Source organism: Pelodiscus sinensis, chromosome 28, assembly GCF_049634645.1.
Source record: "Pelodiscus sinensis isolate JC-2024 chromosome 28, ASM4963464v1, whole genome shotgun sequence".
NCBI lineage: Eukaryota > Metazoa > Chordata > Testudines > Trionychidae > Pelodiscus > Pelodiscus sinensis.
The window spans coordinates 9,431,001-9,446,675 of record NC_134738.1 but is presented as its reverse complement, the minus strand read 5'-3'; the positions used below and the strand labels follow the sequence as shown (position 1 = coordinate 9,446,675).

The window sequence follows — 15,675 nt, the reverse complement described above, 5'->3', positions numbered from 1 at the left end:
CCCCTCATCCAGGTCATTACTAAAGATGTTGAACAAAAACTATGCGTCGCTATTATTTATTTAATCTCTATCTTAACTCCCAGGGCAAAAACTGGGGTTGGCAACACCTCTTCATGGATTAAAAACCAGCCTACATTGGTTAGGTCGCTTTATCAAAGCTGAGAGCTTGGAGGTGGTTCCTAACTGTTCAGTGTACTACAAGATTGTGAGGTCAGTTTGGTACCCTCCACCCCTTCCCTCCAAACACAGCTCTGTGGAGTGGGAACTACACGCCTGTACTCGCAGCGTACACCCACACCTCCGCTCAGAGCGAGCCTACCGGCCCTGTTAGACAGTCTCGTGTTTGCAGGGCTCTAGGTACGATGCTAAAAATAACGGTGTGGGAGTTGCAGCTTGGGATGGAGAGGCCCAGGGGGTTGGGTGGGCTTAAAAGTCTTAATTATTATCAATGATCACTGAAGTGCTGCCTCTCACGTCTGTCTACCCAGACTGGGAGGCTCACTCCCAGGCAAAATGTAGACACATTCTCTACCTTCAAAGCACATGTCTGTAACACTGGCTCAAGGGAAACTCCATTAGCTGGCAGTAGTAATAGAAGATCCGTTGTGCTCTTTATGGGTATGTCTAGACTACATGGCTCTGTTGCCAGAGCCATGTAGATTAGTTTACTAGACATACCCAAATGAAGCGGCGGTTTAAATAATCGCTGCTTCATTTAAATTAAAATGGCTGCCGCGCTGAGCTGATCAGCTGTTTGTTGGCTCAGCGCGCTAGTCTGGACACTCCGCAGTCGACATCAAAGGCATTTGTTGACCGCCCTGGTAAACCTCATCCCACGAGGCATAATGGGCAGTCGACAGATGCCTTTGATGTTGACCGCGGAGCATCCAGACTAGCGCGTTGAACCGATAAACAGCTGATCGGCTCAGCGCGGCAGCCATTTTAATTTAAATGAAGCGGCGATTATTTAAATCGCCGCTTCATTTGGGTATGTCGAGTAAACTAATCTACATGGCTCTGACGACAGAGCTATGTAGTCTAGACATACTCTATGAGCCAATGCTTCGAGGGTGACAGACATGCACACACGTTACACTGGGGTTAAGAACATAAGAACAGCCATACTAGGTCAGACCAAAGGTCCATCTAGCCCAGTATCCTGTCTTCCCACAGCGGCCAATGCCAGGTGCCCCAGAGGGAATGAACAGAACAGGAAATCATCAAATGATCCATCCCCTACCGCCCATTCCCAGCTTCTGAGAAACAAAGGCTAGGGACACCGCCTGTCCATCCTGGCTAATAGCCATCGGTGGACCTATCCTCCATGAATTCATCTAGCTCTCTTTTGAACCCTGTTATAGTCTTGGCCTTCACAACATCCTCTGGCAAGGAGTTCCACAGGTTAACTGTGCATTATGCAAAGAAAAACTTCCTTTTATTTTAAATCTGCTACCTATTCATTTCATTTGGTGACCCCTAGTTCTTTTAATATGGGCGCAAGCAAATAACTTTTCTTTATTTACTGTCTCCACACCAGACATGATTTTATAGACCTCTGTCATATCCCTGCTTAGTGGTCTCTTTTCCAAGCTGTAAAGTCCCAGTCTTATTAATCTCACCTCCTATGGCAGCCATTCCAAACCCCTCATCATTTGTTACCTTTTTTTCCTGAACTTTTTCCCCCCAATGCCAAGATACCTTTTTTGGGGATGAGGCAACCACATCTGCACCCAGGTTTCAAGATATGGGCCTACCATAGATTTATAGAGAGGCAATAAGATATTCTCTGTCTTACTAAGATATTGTCTGTCTGGGTTTTGCTAAGGAATCGTGCATTCTTTCAATGTCCTGACAAATAGTGCAGGGGGAAAGCGGAGAGTGTCAGATTTCTGAACAGAAGAAAATGAGGATAGTCCCTTCCTTTTATCCTCCCATCAGGGATCCTGGAGTTGTCCGTCCTTAACAGGAACCGCTCAGATGTGCAGTGCTTTATAGTGAAGCCTGTGATGAACCTGCCACCCAACTATAAAGACAAGCCTGTTCCGGAGCAGATTTTAAAGTAACTTCCTTTCCTTTCCTTGTTCTCTCTTAGGAAAGCCAAGGGGGTTAACAAGAGCAGCATTCAGCCCACCTGAGCTGTGTTTTTCCTAGACATACACGTGGGAACCTTGAAAAGCCACAATTGCCACTGATTATGATGTCAGAATGTTTCCCTTTTACAGAATAGGCATGTGGGGAGAAGACGACTCTTGTTTTAAACAAAGTTCAAGTGACTTGACCAAGGTTACACAGCTGAATTGTTGTAGCAAGGCGAGGTCTTGGTCTCCTACAGGAACTCAGTGGTACTCAATGGTGTTCATCCTGCAGGATGAGTGGGGACTCCAAAGAACCGAGATTATTATATAGTTGTGATACAACATAGGTGTGGGGCGGTTCCTGCCCCCACAGGCCAGAAAATTGTGTTTACAAACATGTAAGAGCCCATGTTTTAAATAGAGATGTAAGAGTTTAATCAGTTGATCAAAAAGCTGATGCGTATTGGTTCCTGTTACCATTGAAACTCTGCTAGGGAGCCAGTGGGGGCTGGGAGCCAGCAAGGGCTGATTTAACCGTGCAACCAGTGGCATTTCTATCGGTTAATATTTTTTAACATTTTTTTTTTTTTTACATTTTTAAACCTGATAGGCACAGGACATCCTGATCTGCCACCCCCACCTTGGCAGCAGGGCCCACCTGGTGGGGAGAGCTGCTACCTAATCTCCCAGTCCAGCAGTGGCATTGCAGGGCAGAGTAAAGGGTATTCATGACTTGATCTTCATCTCCCCTCGGCTTAAGAGAAGGGCAGAACATGGTTTTCTGCAGCCTACAGAGGGGAAATAAATTGTTAGACAATGTTGGGGCCACAACTGAGGTCTTGGTTTCCTATAGGAACTCGTGTGGTACTCAGTGACATTCATCTTGGAGGATAAGTTGTCTAGACTACAGAGTTTTATCGACAAAAGTGGACTTTTGTTGACAAAACTATACCTGTGTCTACACTACTGCCGCGATCTGTCAACAAAGCCTCTGTTGAAAAAAGCCTGTAGTCTAGACATACCCCAAAGCACCAAGATTATTATATAGTTGAGAAACAACATAGGTGTGGAAAAGAACAAAAAGAGGAAGAGAAAACCCACTCTTGACTGTGTCCTTCCTTAGCTACTATAGAGCCAATGAGGTGCAGCAGTTCACATATTCCCGGCCATTCAGGAAAGGAGAAAAAGATCCAGAGAACGAATTTGCGGTGAGTCCTTCACTTTCTGTTCAAAACGCCTCGATTCTCTCAAGCAGTGGAGGAACTTCTCTTTCGTGAGTCGCCTTTTTCTTCATTGCAAAGGTCCCTGTCACCTTGGGACCTTGCTGGGCTCCAAACAGCGATGTGAAATTCAACAGATCTAGATACGGCATCCCAGCAGTCGCCATGGGATTTTATTATTTAAATATGGGAAGAACCAAGAGTAGGGCCTGATATTCTGAACTGATCTGCAGCGGGGGGGTCCTGCTGCTTGGAATTCTCTCACCCAGTTGTCTAAGATGGGTCTTTCCAGCAGCGTCCCTGTGGCGTGCAACTGTGTGATGGGCTGGACTCTCTCCGGCATCAAACTCAGAAAGCATTTGTAACAACCACGGCTCTTCAGATTGACTCCAGCGATAGAAGTGGGAAATTCACTAGTTTATGGAGCCTGCATGTTTGTATTAGGGATGTTAACTGTCGGTTATTTTACTAGTCGAGTATCGACTAGTCGATAGGCACTTCCACATTCCTCCCTTGAAATGTACAAGAGTCCCCTCTGGGGCTCTTGTACATTTCAAAGGAGGAATGCGGAACTCTGCCTGCAGCCCGGGACCAGCGGGAAGTCCTGCTGACTCCAGGCTGCAGGCAGGCGTGCCTGCTTTAAAATGTACAAGAGTCCCCAGCAGGGGCTTTTGTGCCTTTCGAAGCGGCAGCGAAGCACGGAGCCCGGGGTCAGCGGGGAACTGCACGCGGAAATGCTGCGCTGGAGCCCGGAATCAGCTGGGGGGTCCCCCACTGACCCTGGGCTCCATGTGCTCCAGTGCCACACAGTTGATCCCGGGCTCAGCTGTGCAGTTCTGCCCCTTTGAAGTACTCCCACTTCTCCCCCTTTGCTGCCTTTATCTGATCGAGACAGCAAGGGGAGGGAGGAATCGACTAGTCCTTAACATCCCTAGTTTGTGGCTGTCTTCATGGCTGCCAAGAAGAGCTCTTGCAGCGATGTAGTGTCTATGCACAATGGAGCCCGCTGCCTATATGTGGTGTTTTCCCCTCCAGGGGCTGGTCCCCCTAGAGGATAACAACCTACTGTTGCTTACTTCATTAGCTTTAAGGGGAGGAAGCTGCTGAGAGGCCTGGGTTTGGCCTCAGTTGCCGACCTGTTGTGATTAAATCATGAAATCAGTCTAGCGAGGTGGAGGAGTCTGGTTAGCGGTGCTGAGCGCCTGGCCTTGAGCCCTACGACACGTGGGAGTTGAATCGCCGTGTTTTCCTTATAACTTTGCCTTTTCAATCCCCTCGGCAGACGATGTGGATCGAACGAACGACCTACACCACCGCCTATGTGTTCCCCGGCATCCTCAAGTGGTTTGAAGTCAAGCAGGTTACGACGGTGAGTCTTTTGAAGAGATGGATCCCAGTAAAGGGCTTTACGTTGCAACATTTGGGCAGCATTTGGGCTTTTGCCAGGCTGGAGCTGACCCGTGGCCCATCGTGTTTGATCTGCTGACTCCAGCAATGGCTAATAACTCATGTTTCAGAGGACGGCGCCCCCCGCACCTCCTTCACTAATGCATCTGGCTGTTTGAACAGTGCAGCCAGGAACCCCACAAAAAATAAGTCTGGGGTTAATTGCACAGCGCTATGGCAACGCGCCTAGTTCCAAACCCATGGAGCAGCACAGCAAGGCCCAGTTCACTCTGTGGACGCTTAGGTCCCATTGAACTCGTGGGGATTTAAGTAAGTGCCTTGAGTTGAGCACACGCTTAAGTTCTGTGCTGCATTTGTCCCAGTGTTCTGCCGCTTAGTGGCATGAGAGACTGACTTGCTTAAAGCTACAGTGACAGGGGCCCTGAGACGAGAATGTATGAATCGTGTGTATCATGTTTTGGGCTGTTCTTCAACATGCCTGTCGCTTCAGTGCGTGTTCTCACGCATTCGGTTCTCTGGCAGGTCAGCAGCTACAGAGGGCAGGGGAGAGGGTGCCGTTGTGGGGGGCTCCAGCTCTTTTGGGGCTCCGGGATTCTGGGCGGACTTGAGAGCACAAGGCCTTAATCCCCCTTCCCGCCCGACGTACCCTGGCATTGATCCCACAGGGTGAGTTGGGGAGCTGCCACCTAATCTCCCCCTCCAGCCATAGCGACGCACGCAGCCTGATTCTCATCGCCCTGCCTGGCAGGCGCATCCGAGCAGCAGGAAATGAGTCATTGAATGACTTATCTCTGCTCTCCTGCTTTGGGCAGGGGGCTGGACTCAATGACCCCCTGATTCTCTGCCAGCCCCATGATTCTATGATTCCCACCAGCCGTGGGGCCCACCTAGGAAGGTGCAGGGCTGGAGGGGCAGTGGTACTTGGCACCAATTGCCCATTCTGGCAGCAGAATCAGAGCAGGAAACCCCTCGGAATCCTTTGTTCGGCGTGGCTCCTCCCCAGGTTTTGGGTCGAGGCCCAGCCTGGCGCTCGGAGGTGCTAGAACTCCAGGGCAGGGTAGTGGGAGATTCTCAACCTTGCGTTCAAAAAGAGTCGGCGGGGGATTTCTCCATCTCCTCTTCGTTTCCGTGCAGGAGGAGATCAGCCCCTTGCAGAACGCCATCGAAACCATGGAGCTAACCAACGAGCGAATCAGCAACAGCGTCCAGCAGCACGCCTGGGACCGGAGCCTGCCTGTGCACCCCCTCTCCATGCTGCTGAACGGCATCGTGGACCCCGCCGTCATGGGGGGCTACACCAACTATGAAAAGGTCAGCTGGCCCCGTTTAGGGCTCAGCTCTCGTCCAGGGTGTTGACTTCACAATGGAAGGATGGTCTTGTGGGTAAAACAGTGAACCGGGCCTCTGGGTTCAATTCCTACCCATTACACAGACCTAGTCACTCTCAGCCAGATGTTTAAAGGTATTTAATTGCCTAACGGGACTTCCAAAAGCACCTATGCAGCTCGCAGCCATCAGTGGGTGCGAAGTAGCATTTAAAAATCTGTCCCTCAGCTCTCTCAGTGCCTAGTGTAAGATGATGATGCTGTAATACTTCCCTTCTCTCTGGCTGGCCATTGTTCTGATCTGTTTAGTTTTTAAGAACAATGGTAAGATCAAAACAGAGGAAGGATGGTCCAGTGGTTAAGGTGCTAGATTGGGAACTGAGAGAAATGGGCTCAGTTCCCTGGTCTGCCACAAATTTGGGCAAATCCTGTAACCATGCCTCAGTTCTCCATCTGTATAATGGGAACAACACCACTCCCCTACATTGCAGGATGCTGCGTGGCTAAATACACAAAAGATAAAACATAAACAACAACAACAGAGTTTCTAAGGTGCTGCAGGACAACAAAAAATGTAGATGGTATCATGAGCTTTTGTGGGCACAGCCCACTTCTTCAGATGAATAAAGCAGAAGGTCCAGAAGTACAAATAAAAAGCAGAAAGAGAGGGAAGATGGGAGGGAAAGAGAAGAAAAAAAAATCTTGTCAATTAGCATGTCCATGCTAAGTGAAGCTAAATTGACACGATTTCTTTTCTTCTCTTGCCCTCCCCATCCCCCCTCTCTTTCTGCTTGTTGTTTGTACCTCTGGACCTCTTGCTCCATTCATCTGAAGAAGTGGGTTGTGCCCACGAAAGCTTATGATACTATCTACGTGTTTTGTTAGTCTCTAAGCTGCTGCAGGACCATTTGTATTTTTTAAGTTTTTCAGGTACAGAACCACACAGCTCCCCCTCTGAGAGTATTACCCAAAAGATCGTGAGGTGCTATGTTAATGGAGGCCAACAACGTGTGGGTGGTATAGATCTACTTTCAAAAAGTAGGTTTACTCGGCTGTGGTTTGCAGGGCCATGAAAAACGTCATGCCATAATTAAGTCGGCCTAACTGTTGGTATAGACACAGCGAAGGTGGCAGAAAGATTTCTTTCATCAACTTAGCTACCACCTTCTGAAGAGCTGGGTTAGTTGTGTCAATGGGAAAACCTCTTCAGTCGACACAAAAAGTATCGACGCTGCAGCAATGTAGCCGTAGCCGCGATGCGGAAGCACTTGTAGAGTTAGACCTAGCCTGTGCTAGAGAAAAGTAAATTGATTTGTGTGTCAGTTTTAATAATGCAAAGTGATTCTAGGAAGACGGGCTGTTTTCTATAATCACTGTCTAGCTGTCTATATGTTTTGCCTTGATAGTGTTGACAGCAGAGAACAGTTGAATCCGAATGAAAACACAATCTGTCCCTTCACTGTTTGTGCTTTTTTTTGGCATATGTCTCCCTTCTTAATGAGGTTGTGCTGAAGACATTTATTCCCCCCGCCTCTAATTACGTTGCAGAGTCCTGAATAACACCATCGCTGGCACAAAGTGGGATAGTTGTTTTCATAGTTTCAGTGTGTGGGGCTAGAAACAGGTTTGATTTTTTACAATGTGTTGGGGTCCAACTAAATGAAGTACAAACATTAAAGGAACTTGGGTCACATTGAACCCCGGTGTAAATTCCCTTATTCCAGAGAGATTCCACACTCCTCCCAGGGATGAATTTGGTGAAGCATTTTCCCGTTAATGAATTAAAGTTGGCGTGACGTTTAGACTCGTGAAAATAGGAAAGCATTTGAAACAAGGAAACGCTAAGTATTTGTTACCACAGCTGGAAACACTCACAGCTGGTTCATGTTTTCCTACCTTGACTGAGGATCAGCTGAGAGAGAGTTTGGCTTTTGTGAGCAGCCTGAATCCTGAGCTTTCATTGTTTCGTTGTAGCTAGAAGCCAAAACATCTTCATTGTACCATGGGCGGCCTTTCTTCTAATAATAATTAAACTCTTCTCAGAAAAATACTTTGGGCCCAGCCCTGCGGTTTTTTGACAGGCTACCCAGCTGTTGACCTCAGTGAGAGGCCTTAAAGAACCTTACTCCATCAGCCCACAAACACCCAGGACATAGAAACCCTGTTTAAAAGCGGATGGAAAGCCAACTAATATTTTACCTAGAAAATGTTGTTAGAAATGACTTCTCCTATGAACCGGGATTGTGAAAGGCTTGAACGATAAAATGTCACAAAAACCGTAAATTGGTGGGGTTTTAGTCCTGAGTTAAGGATCCAAATCAGGAAACGACGTAAGAACATGCTTAACTTTTAACATGTTCTTAGATCCCATTAGCTTCAGCGTCTGGTTAAAGCTTGAGTTAGAGGTGTTTACTGTCAGGGCCATCTTTAGTACAGGTTGGACCTCCCTTGTCCCGCACCCTCGGGACCTGACCACTCCTGGATGAGGGATTTTGCCGGGCCAGGGGAAATCTGGCACCCTTGCTACGGACTCCCTGCAGCCCTGGGCCAGCCTCCTGGCTGACTCCCCCTTGCCGCCAGCTTCGCTGCCCTGCTGGTCCCCTCCTTCCTTGCTATTGTGGCATAGTGGGGGGGCTGTCTTCTCTGTCACCCGGGGTCCCCCTGCGCTGGGATGGGAGATTCTCACTGACTCTCCCAACTGTGTATTAACCCAGACACCCAGGCTCAGCCTCCCAGGGAGGGAGACAAAGGAAGGAGGGTGGAGACCTGCACCTGAGTGGGGGGGCAGGTCTGGAAGAGAGTTGAGTAGTTGCTGTCTGGAATCATGGAGGAAGCAGCCTGAGCAAGGGTGCTGGGATTTAAGGGCCCAGGCTCCCCCATCTCAAGGGCGGCTGAGGCATCCTAGGCCTGCCCTGGAACCAGATCCCATCTGTGCTGTGCTGTATCCTGGAGGAGCAATAAACTCCCTCTGTTCTACTGCTGGAGTCTGTTCGTGCCACTACGGGGGTGCAGGAGGCGGGGGAACCCCGACGCGACGTCACAGCTATGCTGGACAACCCAGCTCTCTGCGCGCCAGGCTCCTGGCCTCACCAGGCAGCCCCGCTATGGCACACTGAGCTCCTGGCCCCACCAGGGACAGCCCTGCCGTGGCATGCTGGGCTACCCAGATGCGGGGATACTGGCAGCTAGCTGTGGCAAGCCCAGCCAGCAGCCCTCCACCAGGGCAATCTGGTCCTGGCACATCTGTGGTCCTGCCGGACAACGGATGTTGCCTGACCAGAGAGTCCTGGATTACAGAGGTTCAACCAGAACTATTACACTGGTGCCCTTATGCCTGATGGCAGCCGGGCGGGGGGGATTTTTTAGAGGTGCAAGACACCAATTAAATATTTTTAAAGCATATTTTAAACTAAGGTTCTGTCGACTAACACAGTAAATTCAAAAAGTGAGAGGATGTACCTGGGTTGGCAAATGCCTCTTAAAAAGCTTCATTACCTCTTGACTGGCTCTTTCCCAGGTTCAATGACTGCTAATAGGCCTGGCAGGCTTTTTCATTTTAACTAGATCCTCTCCAGAGGAAGCAGAGCCACAGAACAGGGATAGGAAGAGGCAGGTGGGTGGACCTTATGACCCAGTAGTACCCCAAATTTTCAGGGGCCCTAGGCAACTGGTATGCTGCCAAGGACGGCCCTGTTTGCTTTGTTATTGAGGTGAGGAATCTGTAATTGTTCTGGAGTATTTTGCCTTTTGGGCAGTGGTAGGTTCTGTGAATTAAGGTTATTCTGGACATTCATATGCCTAGGGGGGAGGAAAGGGGGAAAGTCTGACAGTTTTGTGCTAATGTTTTACCTTTTTATTTTTCCCACTGAAATTTTGAAAATCAAAAGGTCAACCAGATAGTTTGAGCTAGATCAGATTTCGATGGAGAAAAAAAATGTCAAAACACTTGAGGGGGGAAAATCTTTGGTTTTATCAAACTGTAAGAAAAATCTTAGCTCCTTTTTTTAAAAAAAGAAAAGAAAATGATAGCAACTGTAATATCGGACCCCACTAGTTCAGAGACCTGAGAGTCTTACTGAAAGTATTTCAGTAAGGGCAAAGACTGTATCTTAAACTTGTTGGTCTGAAACAGATCATTGGTGTTCTTTAGGATAAAAGCAGCTAGCATGAAAATACAATATGTTTATGTCTTCTGGTTTCCTTTTTCCTTTCAGGCCTTTTTCACAGAGAAGTATATCCAAGAACATCCTGAAGAACAAGATAAAATTGAACTACTTCAGCAATTAATTGCTTTACAGGTACTGTATTATATGTGTGAGAGATGGATGGTTGTTCCAAAATAAAAATATTGTGCAACACAAAGAAGAGAAGTGTTGTAAGAACACAGTTGCAATGCCACCCAAGACTCCCTTATTTTAAAAAGTACCATGAGATTGTCTAGTGGTGCAAAACACTGCAGTTGCATGATGACCCAGGCTAATCTCCTGTCCACCCCAGTGGAAGTGTAGCTTGGTTAGAACCACGTTGCTTGGCCCACGAACCCCTGTGCATCCAGTCCAGTCAACAGAGCACAGAATATAAATGTTATAAATGATATACAAATCAATTGAAATGGGTCAGAGCTGAATTTTAAAACTACAGGTTGAACCTCTCTGGTCTGGGACCCTGGCCCGGCAATGCCTGTGGTCCAGGCAGGCCGAAGGTCCAGAGCGCAGTGGCTGGGTTTGGCAGCAGCCATGGGGGGGTGCCAAATCAGGCGGTGGGCGGCCCCTGGGAGAAGAGGCCAGCAGCAGAAGGGCCAGAATGGACTGTCCCTGGTCCAGCAAACTCCCTCATTCAAGACTGGTCAGATTCTGAGAGTGTCAGACCAAGAAGGTCCAACCTGTAGATGAAAAATGATGAAGTATTCTTCCTAGAAAATGTTCTTCTTTCTTTTTCCTCTGAACAGGATTATAATGCTTTTCTGGAATATGCAGCACTCATTATACCAAAGAGTTGCTCATCACTTTTTCCCCTTTCTGTGATTGTCTCTCTTCTGGGCGCCACATTTCAAGAAAGATGTGGAGAAATTGGAAAGGGTACAGAGAAGAGCGACAAGAATGATTAAAGGTCTAGAGAACATGACCTATGAAGCCAGGCTTCATGAACTGGGCTTGTTTAGTTTGGAAAAAAGAAGATTAAGGGGGGACATGATAGCGGTTTTCAAATATCTAAAAGGGTGTCACAAGGAGGAAGGAGAAAATTTGTTCCTCTTGGTTTCTGAGGACAGGACAAGGAGTAATGGGCTTAAAGTGCAGCAGGGGAGGTTTAGATTGGACATTAGGAAAAAATTCCTAACTGTCAGGGTGGTCAAATATTGGAATAAATTGCCAAGGGAGGTGGTGGAATCTCCCTCTCTGGAGATATTTAAGAACAGGTTAGATAGACATCTGTCAGGGATGGTGTAGGTGGAGCTTGGTCCTGCCTTGAGGGCGGGGGGCTGGACTCGATGACCTCTTGAGGTCCCTTCCAGTCCTATGATTCTATGATTCTCTACCCCACTTTTTTTCGTAATTCTGGCTGTTAAAAAGTCACACACGCTGTCCTGCACAGTACTGTAACAATGACAATCAATAACGACATTGTAATGAAACCACGGCCGTAGATTATCAGCCTGTTCCCGTATATTTCCACGGAATGGAGCCCGGTTAAAGCCGCTTTACAGTTCTGTTGCTTTGGAGCTGGTGGACTCTCCCCACACTTTCCGTTCCCCCAGCTCTCTGCGTGCAATACAGTGTGAACATAAGCGGAGTGGAGGTGAAACGCCTTCCTGACCCCTGCAGCAGTCCGCTTGCACTCTGGAGCATGGGAGTTGATGCTTTACTTTTGTTTGTATTTTTTCTCTTTCATAGCAGGCTGGGTGTCATCGTATGTTGCTCCTTCTTTTAGATGCCTTTGCTGGCTGAGGGGATTAGGATTCACGGTGCGAAACTGACTGAGCAGCTAAAGCCTCTGCATGACAGGCTGACAACCTGCTTCAAGGAGCTGAAGATGAAAGTGGAGAAGCTCTACGGTGTGATAACTCTGGTAAACGTGGCTTGTTTGTTTAGTGCAGCATCTTAAAGAACCCTTCCCCCTTCCCCCCCGCAAAACCACCTTTCTCTTGTGAATAGCATTTCCCAGCTCTTATTTCATACTGTCTGCAGCCTCCCTCCCTGACAGAGAGAAAGCAGAGCAGATCGGGCTCCGTGGTATTACCCTACATCATGTCCTCCACGCTGAGGCGGCTGTCTATCACCTCTGTGACTTCCTCTGTGGTATCTACATCCTCCACCTCGTCTGACAGCACCTCCTCCAGGCCAGGATCTGACGGGTCAGTGACTGTCCCTTTGTGTATGGGGAGTGGGAATCTCTTTTGCTCTTGGAGGTTATTTTAATCTTGCCTCTGCAAGGGATGTGTCTCTGTAACATCCTTTTGCTTTTAAAATGAAGTTTACTGTCACCAGCAAATAATAATCCTTAGTTCTTACAAAGCACTTTTTCTCAGATCCCAAAGAGCTTTAGGATGGAGAAACTGAGGCAGGGGTGACTTATCCAAAGTCACCCAGCAGAAGAGTTGGTAATTGAACCCACGTCGCCCGAGTCCCTGTCTAGCACCCCATCTACTATGCTGCCAAACCATGTGGATAATATGTTTTAGTGAAACCCGCAGCATTTCTGGTCTCCTAAGAGAATCACTGCACCCTAGCACAGTGGTTTTCAAGCTTTTTTCATCATGACCCAGATGACGGAAATTGTTGATGTCCACAACCCAACAGAACTTGACTAAAGTGTGGGTTCCGGAGTATGACGGAGGATGAGAGCTTCAGGTTTGGTGGGAAGGGGCCAGAGTTGGTGCTAAGGCAGCTTCCTGCCTCTCCTGGCACTGCAGACCCTACTGTGCCCAGTAGGGATGGAATAGTGTAATCAGTTAACATATACAAAAGCTGTAAGTTAATGCTATAGACTACAGGCAGTCCCCGGGTTACATGGATCTGACTTACATCGGATCCCTACTTACAAACGGGGTGAGGCAACCCCGCTCTAGCTGCTTCCCCCCAGCAGACCAGGGAGGCGCAAAGCTAGTGCCCCCCCAGCAGACCAGGGAGGCGCGGAGCGGCTTTTCTCAGCAGACACCTCAGCTTGAGAATAAAGGACTGAGGGAAGTGAGGTGTGGGAGAATAAAACTGAGCTCTGGAGAAATGTTTGACTAGAGTTTCCCCTACAATATGTACCAGTTCTGACTTACATACAAATTCAACTTAAGAACAAACCTACAGTCCCTATCTTGTACATAACCCGGGGACTGCCTGTACATGCATTCCCCCTCCACCTGCCAGTAAATTTTTTAGCAGGCTGGCCAGCAACCCAGCTCGCACCAGGTCTGGGAACTACCCCTGTTGCAGCTCTGCATTTAAAGTGTATTAGGAGCTAGGTGGGCAGGCAGCCCAGCTCACTTCCAGCTCATACTGGTTCGGGGAGCTCAGACCCCACCCCACCCCACCCCACCCCCGGACAGGGGCTGTTGCCACCTCATGGTGCTGCCTCTGTACCAGAGGTAGAAGCACGGGGCGACAGGCAGCCGGTCCATGAGGGGAGCTGTTTTTTAAACTGGCTCCTTTGGTGGACCAGCTCCCGCCTGCCACCCTGCACTGCTGCCTCTGATACAGAGGCAGCAGCACAGAGTGACAGAGGGCTCCTCAGGAGTGGGGCTGGAGTGCACTGGCTGCTAGTCCTGCTCCAGGGACTATAGAATAGTCGAGTAACCAATAATAATTGATGAGGTTAATCGACTATTCAGTTAACTGATACTTAACATCCCTAGTGCCCAGAAGCAGCCGGCAGCAGGTTCTAGCTAATGAGAGTGCGGAGCTAGTGCTCAGGGCAGGGGCAGTGCATGAAGCCCTGTGTGCTTGTCAACCAGGCCTGTTGCTGGCCACTTCTGTGGTGCCAAGACAGGCAGGGAGTTGCCTTAGCCCTGCCCCACTGCTCACCTGATCCCCCGAAGCAACGAGATCCAGCGCCCGACATCCCACCTCCCAGCACTGGGTCACGACCCTGGGTCTGAAGACCACTGCCCTAGAAGACAGAGAGATAAATATCCTATGAGGTCACGTAGTTCAGTGGTTCCCAAATTGCGGCTTGCAGAGAGCTACATGGTTCAAATGGTGCCAACTCGGAAATGGTACGGAGTGGAATTGCTGTCCTTCCCTGACGTTACTGTAGTTACCACAGGGCCGAGGTGACTTGTGACCGGTGACAGTCACCGGTGGCAAAAACACTCAGATCAGCGCCCTGTATTCATTGCATGACACTTCCTTCATTGCATAATCAGTGTCCTTTGGAAGCTATTTCAAAAGTGCCTGTCTAACTTACACATACAAGTCCCTTTGAAAGCCTTGTGAGGCTATAACTCACTTTTGCGCACTACAGAGCCTCTGAGAGCCGTCTCACTAGAGGACTAATGCTTCTTCCTTTGTTTCGGTTGCTCGGCGTGGGCTGCAGATCCATTCTCGAGCCTCTCTTGGAGAGAAGGATGTCATCAGCTTCCAAGGCTGAAGAGCTGCCTGCCAAAGAAGACCCCGATAACCGGATTAACAAATTCAAGCGGAAGGATCGGAGTGTTAGCAAGTCTCAGGTGATTGTGGAGAAGGAGCCAGAAGCCGAACTGACTTCCAAAATGGTAAAAATAATAGTCATAGACATAACTTGCACAGTGTTGGTTTGGTTGTCATTAGGATCTTCACTAAACACTGGGAGGGGTTTGAATACCAAAGGCCCTGGTCGTCTGAGGCAAGGTCTACACTGGGGGAGAAATCAATGTAAGATACGCAACTCCAGCTACAAGAACTGCATCGCTGGAGTCAATGTACCTTACATTGATTTTCTGGGGCAAGATCTCCAAAGTGTATGGAATTGATGGGGGCACCCTCTGTGTTCGATTTAGAAGGTCCTTACTAGACCCACTAAATCAAACCCTGGAAGATCGATCTCCAAAGCATCGATTGTCTGGTAAAGGCCTCAGTAATTGCGTGCCTTTTATTTGGAAAACTCTTGTCAGGAGCCACAATGCAATTTGATTTAAAGTGGAAACTTGCAGCCTAAGGCGTAGAAGTTCCAGCACCCTCGCCTCTCTGACACCTAGAACAGCTTCAAGCACTCAGCACCTTGCAGGATTGAGCCCTCGATATTCAAACAGGCAGCAGCTATCTAGCCACTTAAGAGGACCAGATCCTCAACAGATGTAAATCAGCAGGGCTCCATTGAAGTCAAATGTACAGTAGCTGAGGATCTGGCCTGAGATTTAGGAATTGAGAAGGGATGATCCATGGTCAAGACACTAGGGCTTTTGACAAAGCAAGCTGCTCCACTACAGATCTGTGACCTTGGGCAAGTCGCTTAGCACCTCAATATTAAAGGTGTTTGGGTGCCTTACTCGTATTGATTTAGTGGAAATTAAGAGCCTTAAATACCTTAATAATTTGGCACCGCATTCTGTCTCAGTTTCCCATCTTGGTAATAAAGGTAACAGGACTTCCTACTTCACAAGGATTGTTGTGAGGATAAATACATTAAAGACTATGAGGCATGCAGATATTATGGTAATGGAGGGAGGGGAGATAAAGTCCA

General features: G+C 48.4%; 1 protein-coding gene across 4 annotated transcripts in view; it reads left to right on the top strand.

Moving 5' to 3' along the window:
* DOCK5 (dedicator of cytokinesis 5) overlaps positions 1-15,675 on the top strand; it is a 183,901-nt gene that overhangs the window by 149,039 nt on the left and 19,187 nt on the right. For 3 of the 4 annotated variants that reach the window (XM_075910678.1, XM_075910679.1, XM_006114193.4), the window contains 8 exons: positions 1,978-2,059; positions 3,199-3,283; positions 4,578-4,664; positions 5,837-6,013; positions 10,242-10,325; positions 11,956-12,093; positions 12,213-12,379; positions 14,551-14,728. In XM_075910678.1, coding sequence (XP_075766793.1) covers positions 1,978-2,059; positions 3,199-3,283; positions 4,578-4,664; positions 5,837-6,013; positions 10,242-10,325; positions 11,956-12,093; positions 12,213-12,379; positions 14,551-14,728 — 998 coding nt within the window. Of the gene's footprint in view, positions 1-1,977; positions 2,060-3,198; positions 3,284-4,577; positions 4,665-5,836; positions 6,014-10,241; positions 10,326-11,955; positions 12,094-12,212; positions 12,380-14,550; positions 14,729-15,675 lie in introns of those variants that run through there. The other variant, XR_012897943.1, reaches the window with a different exon arrangement.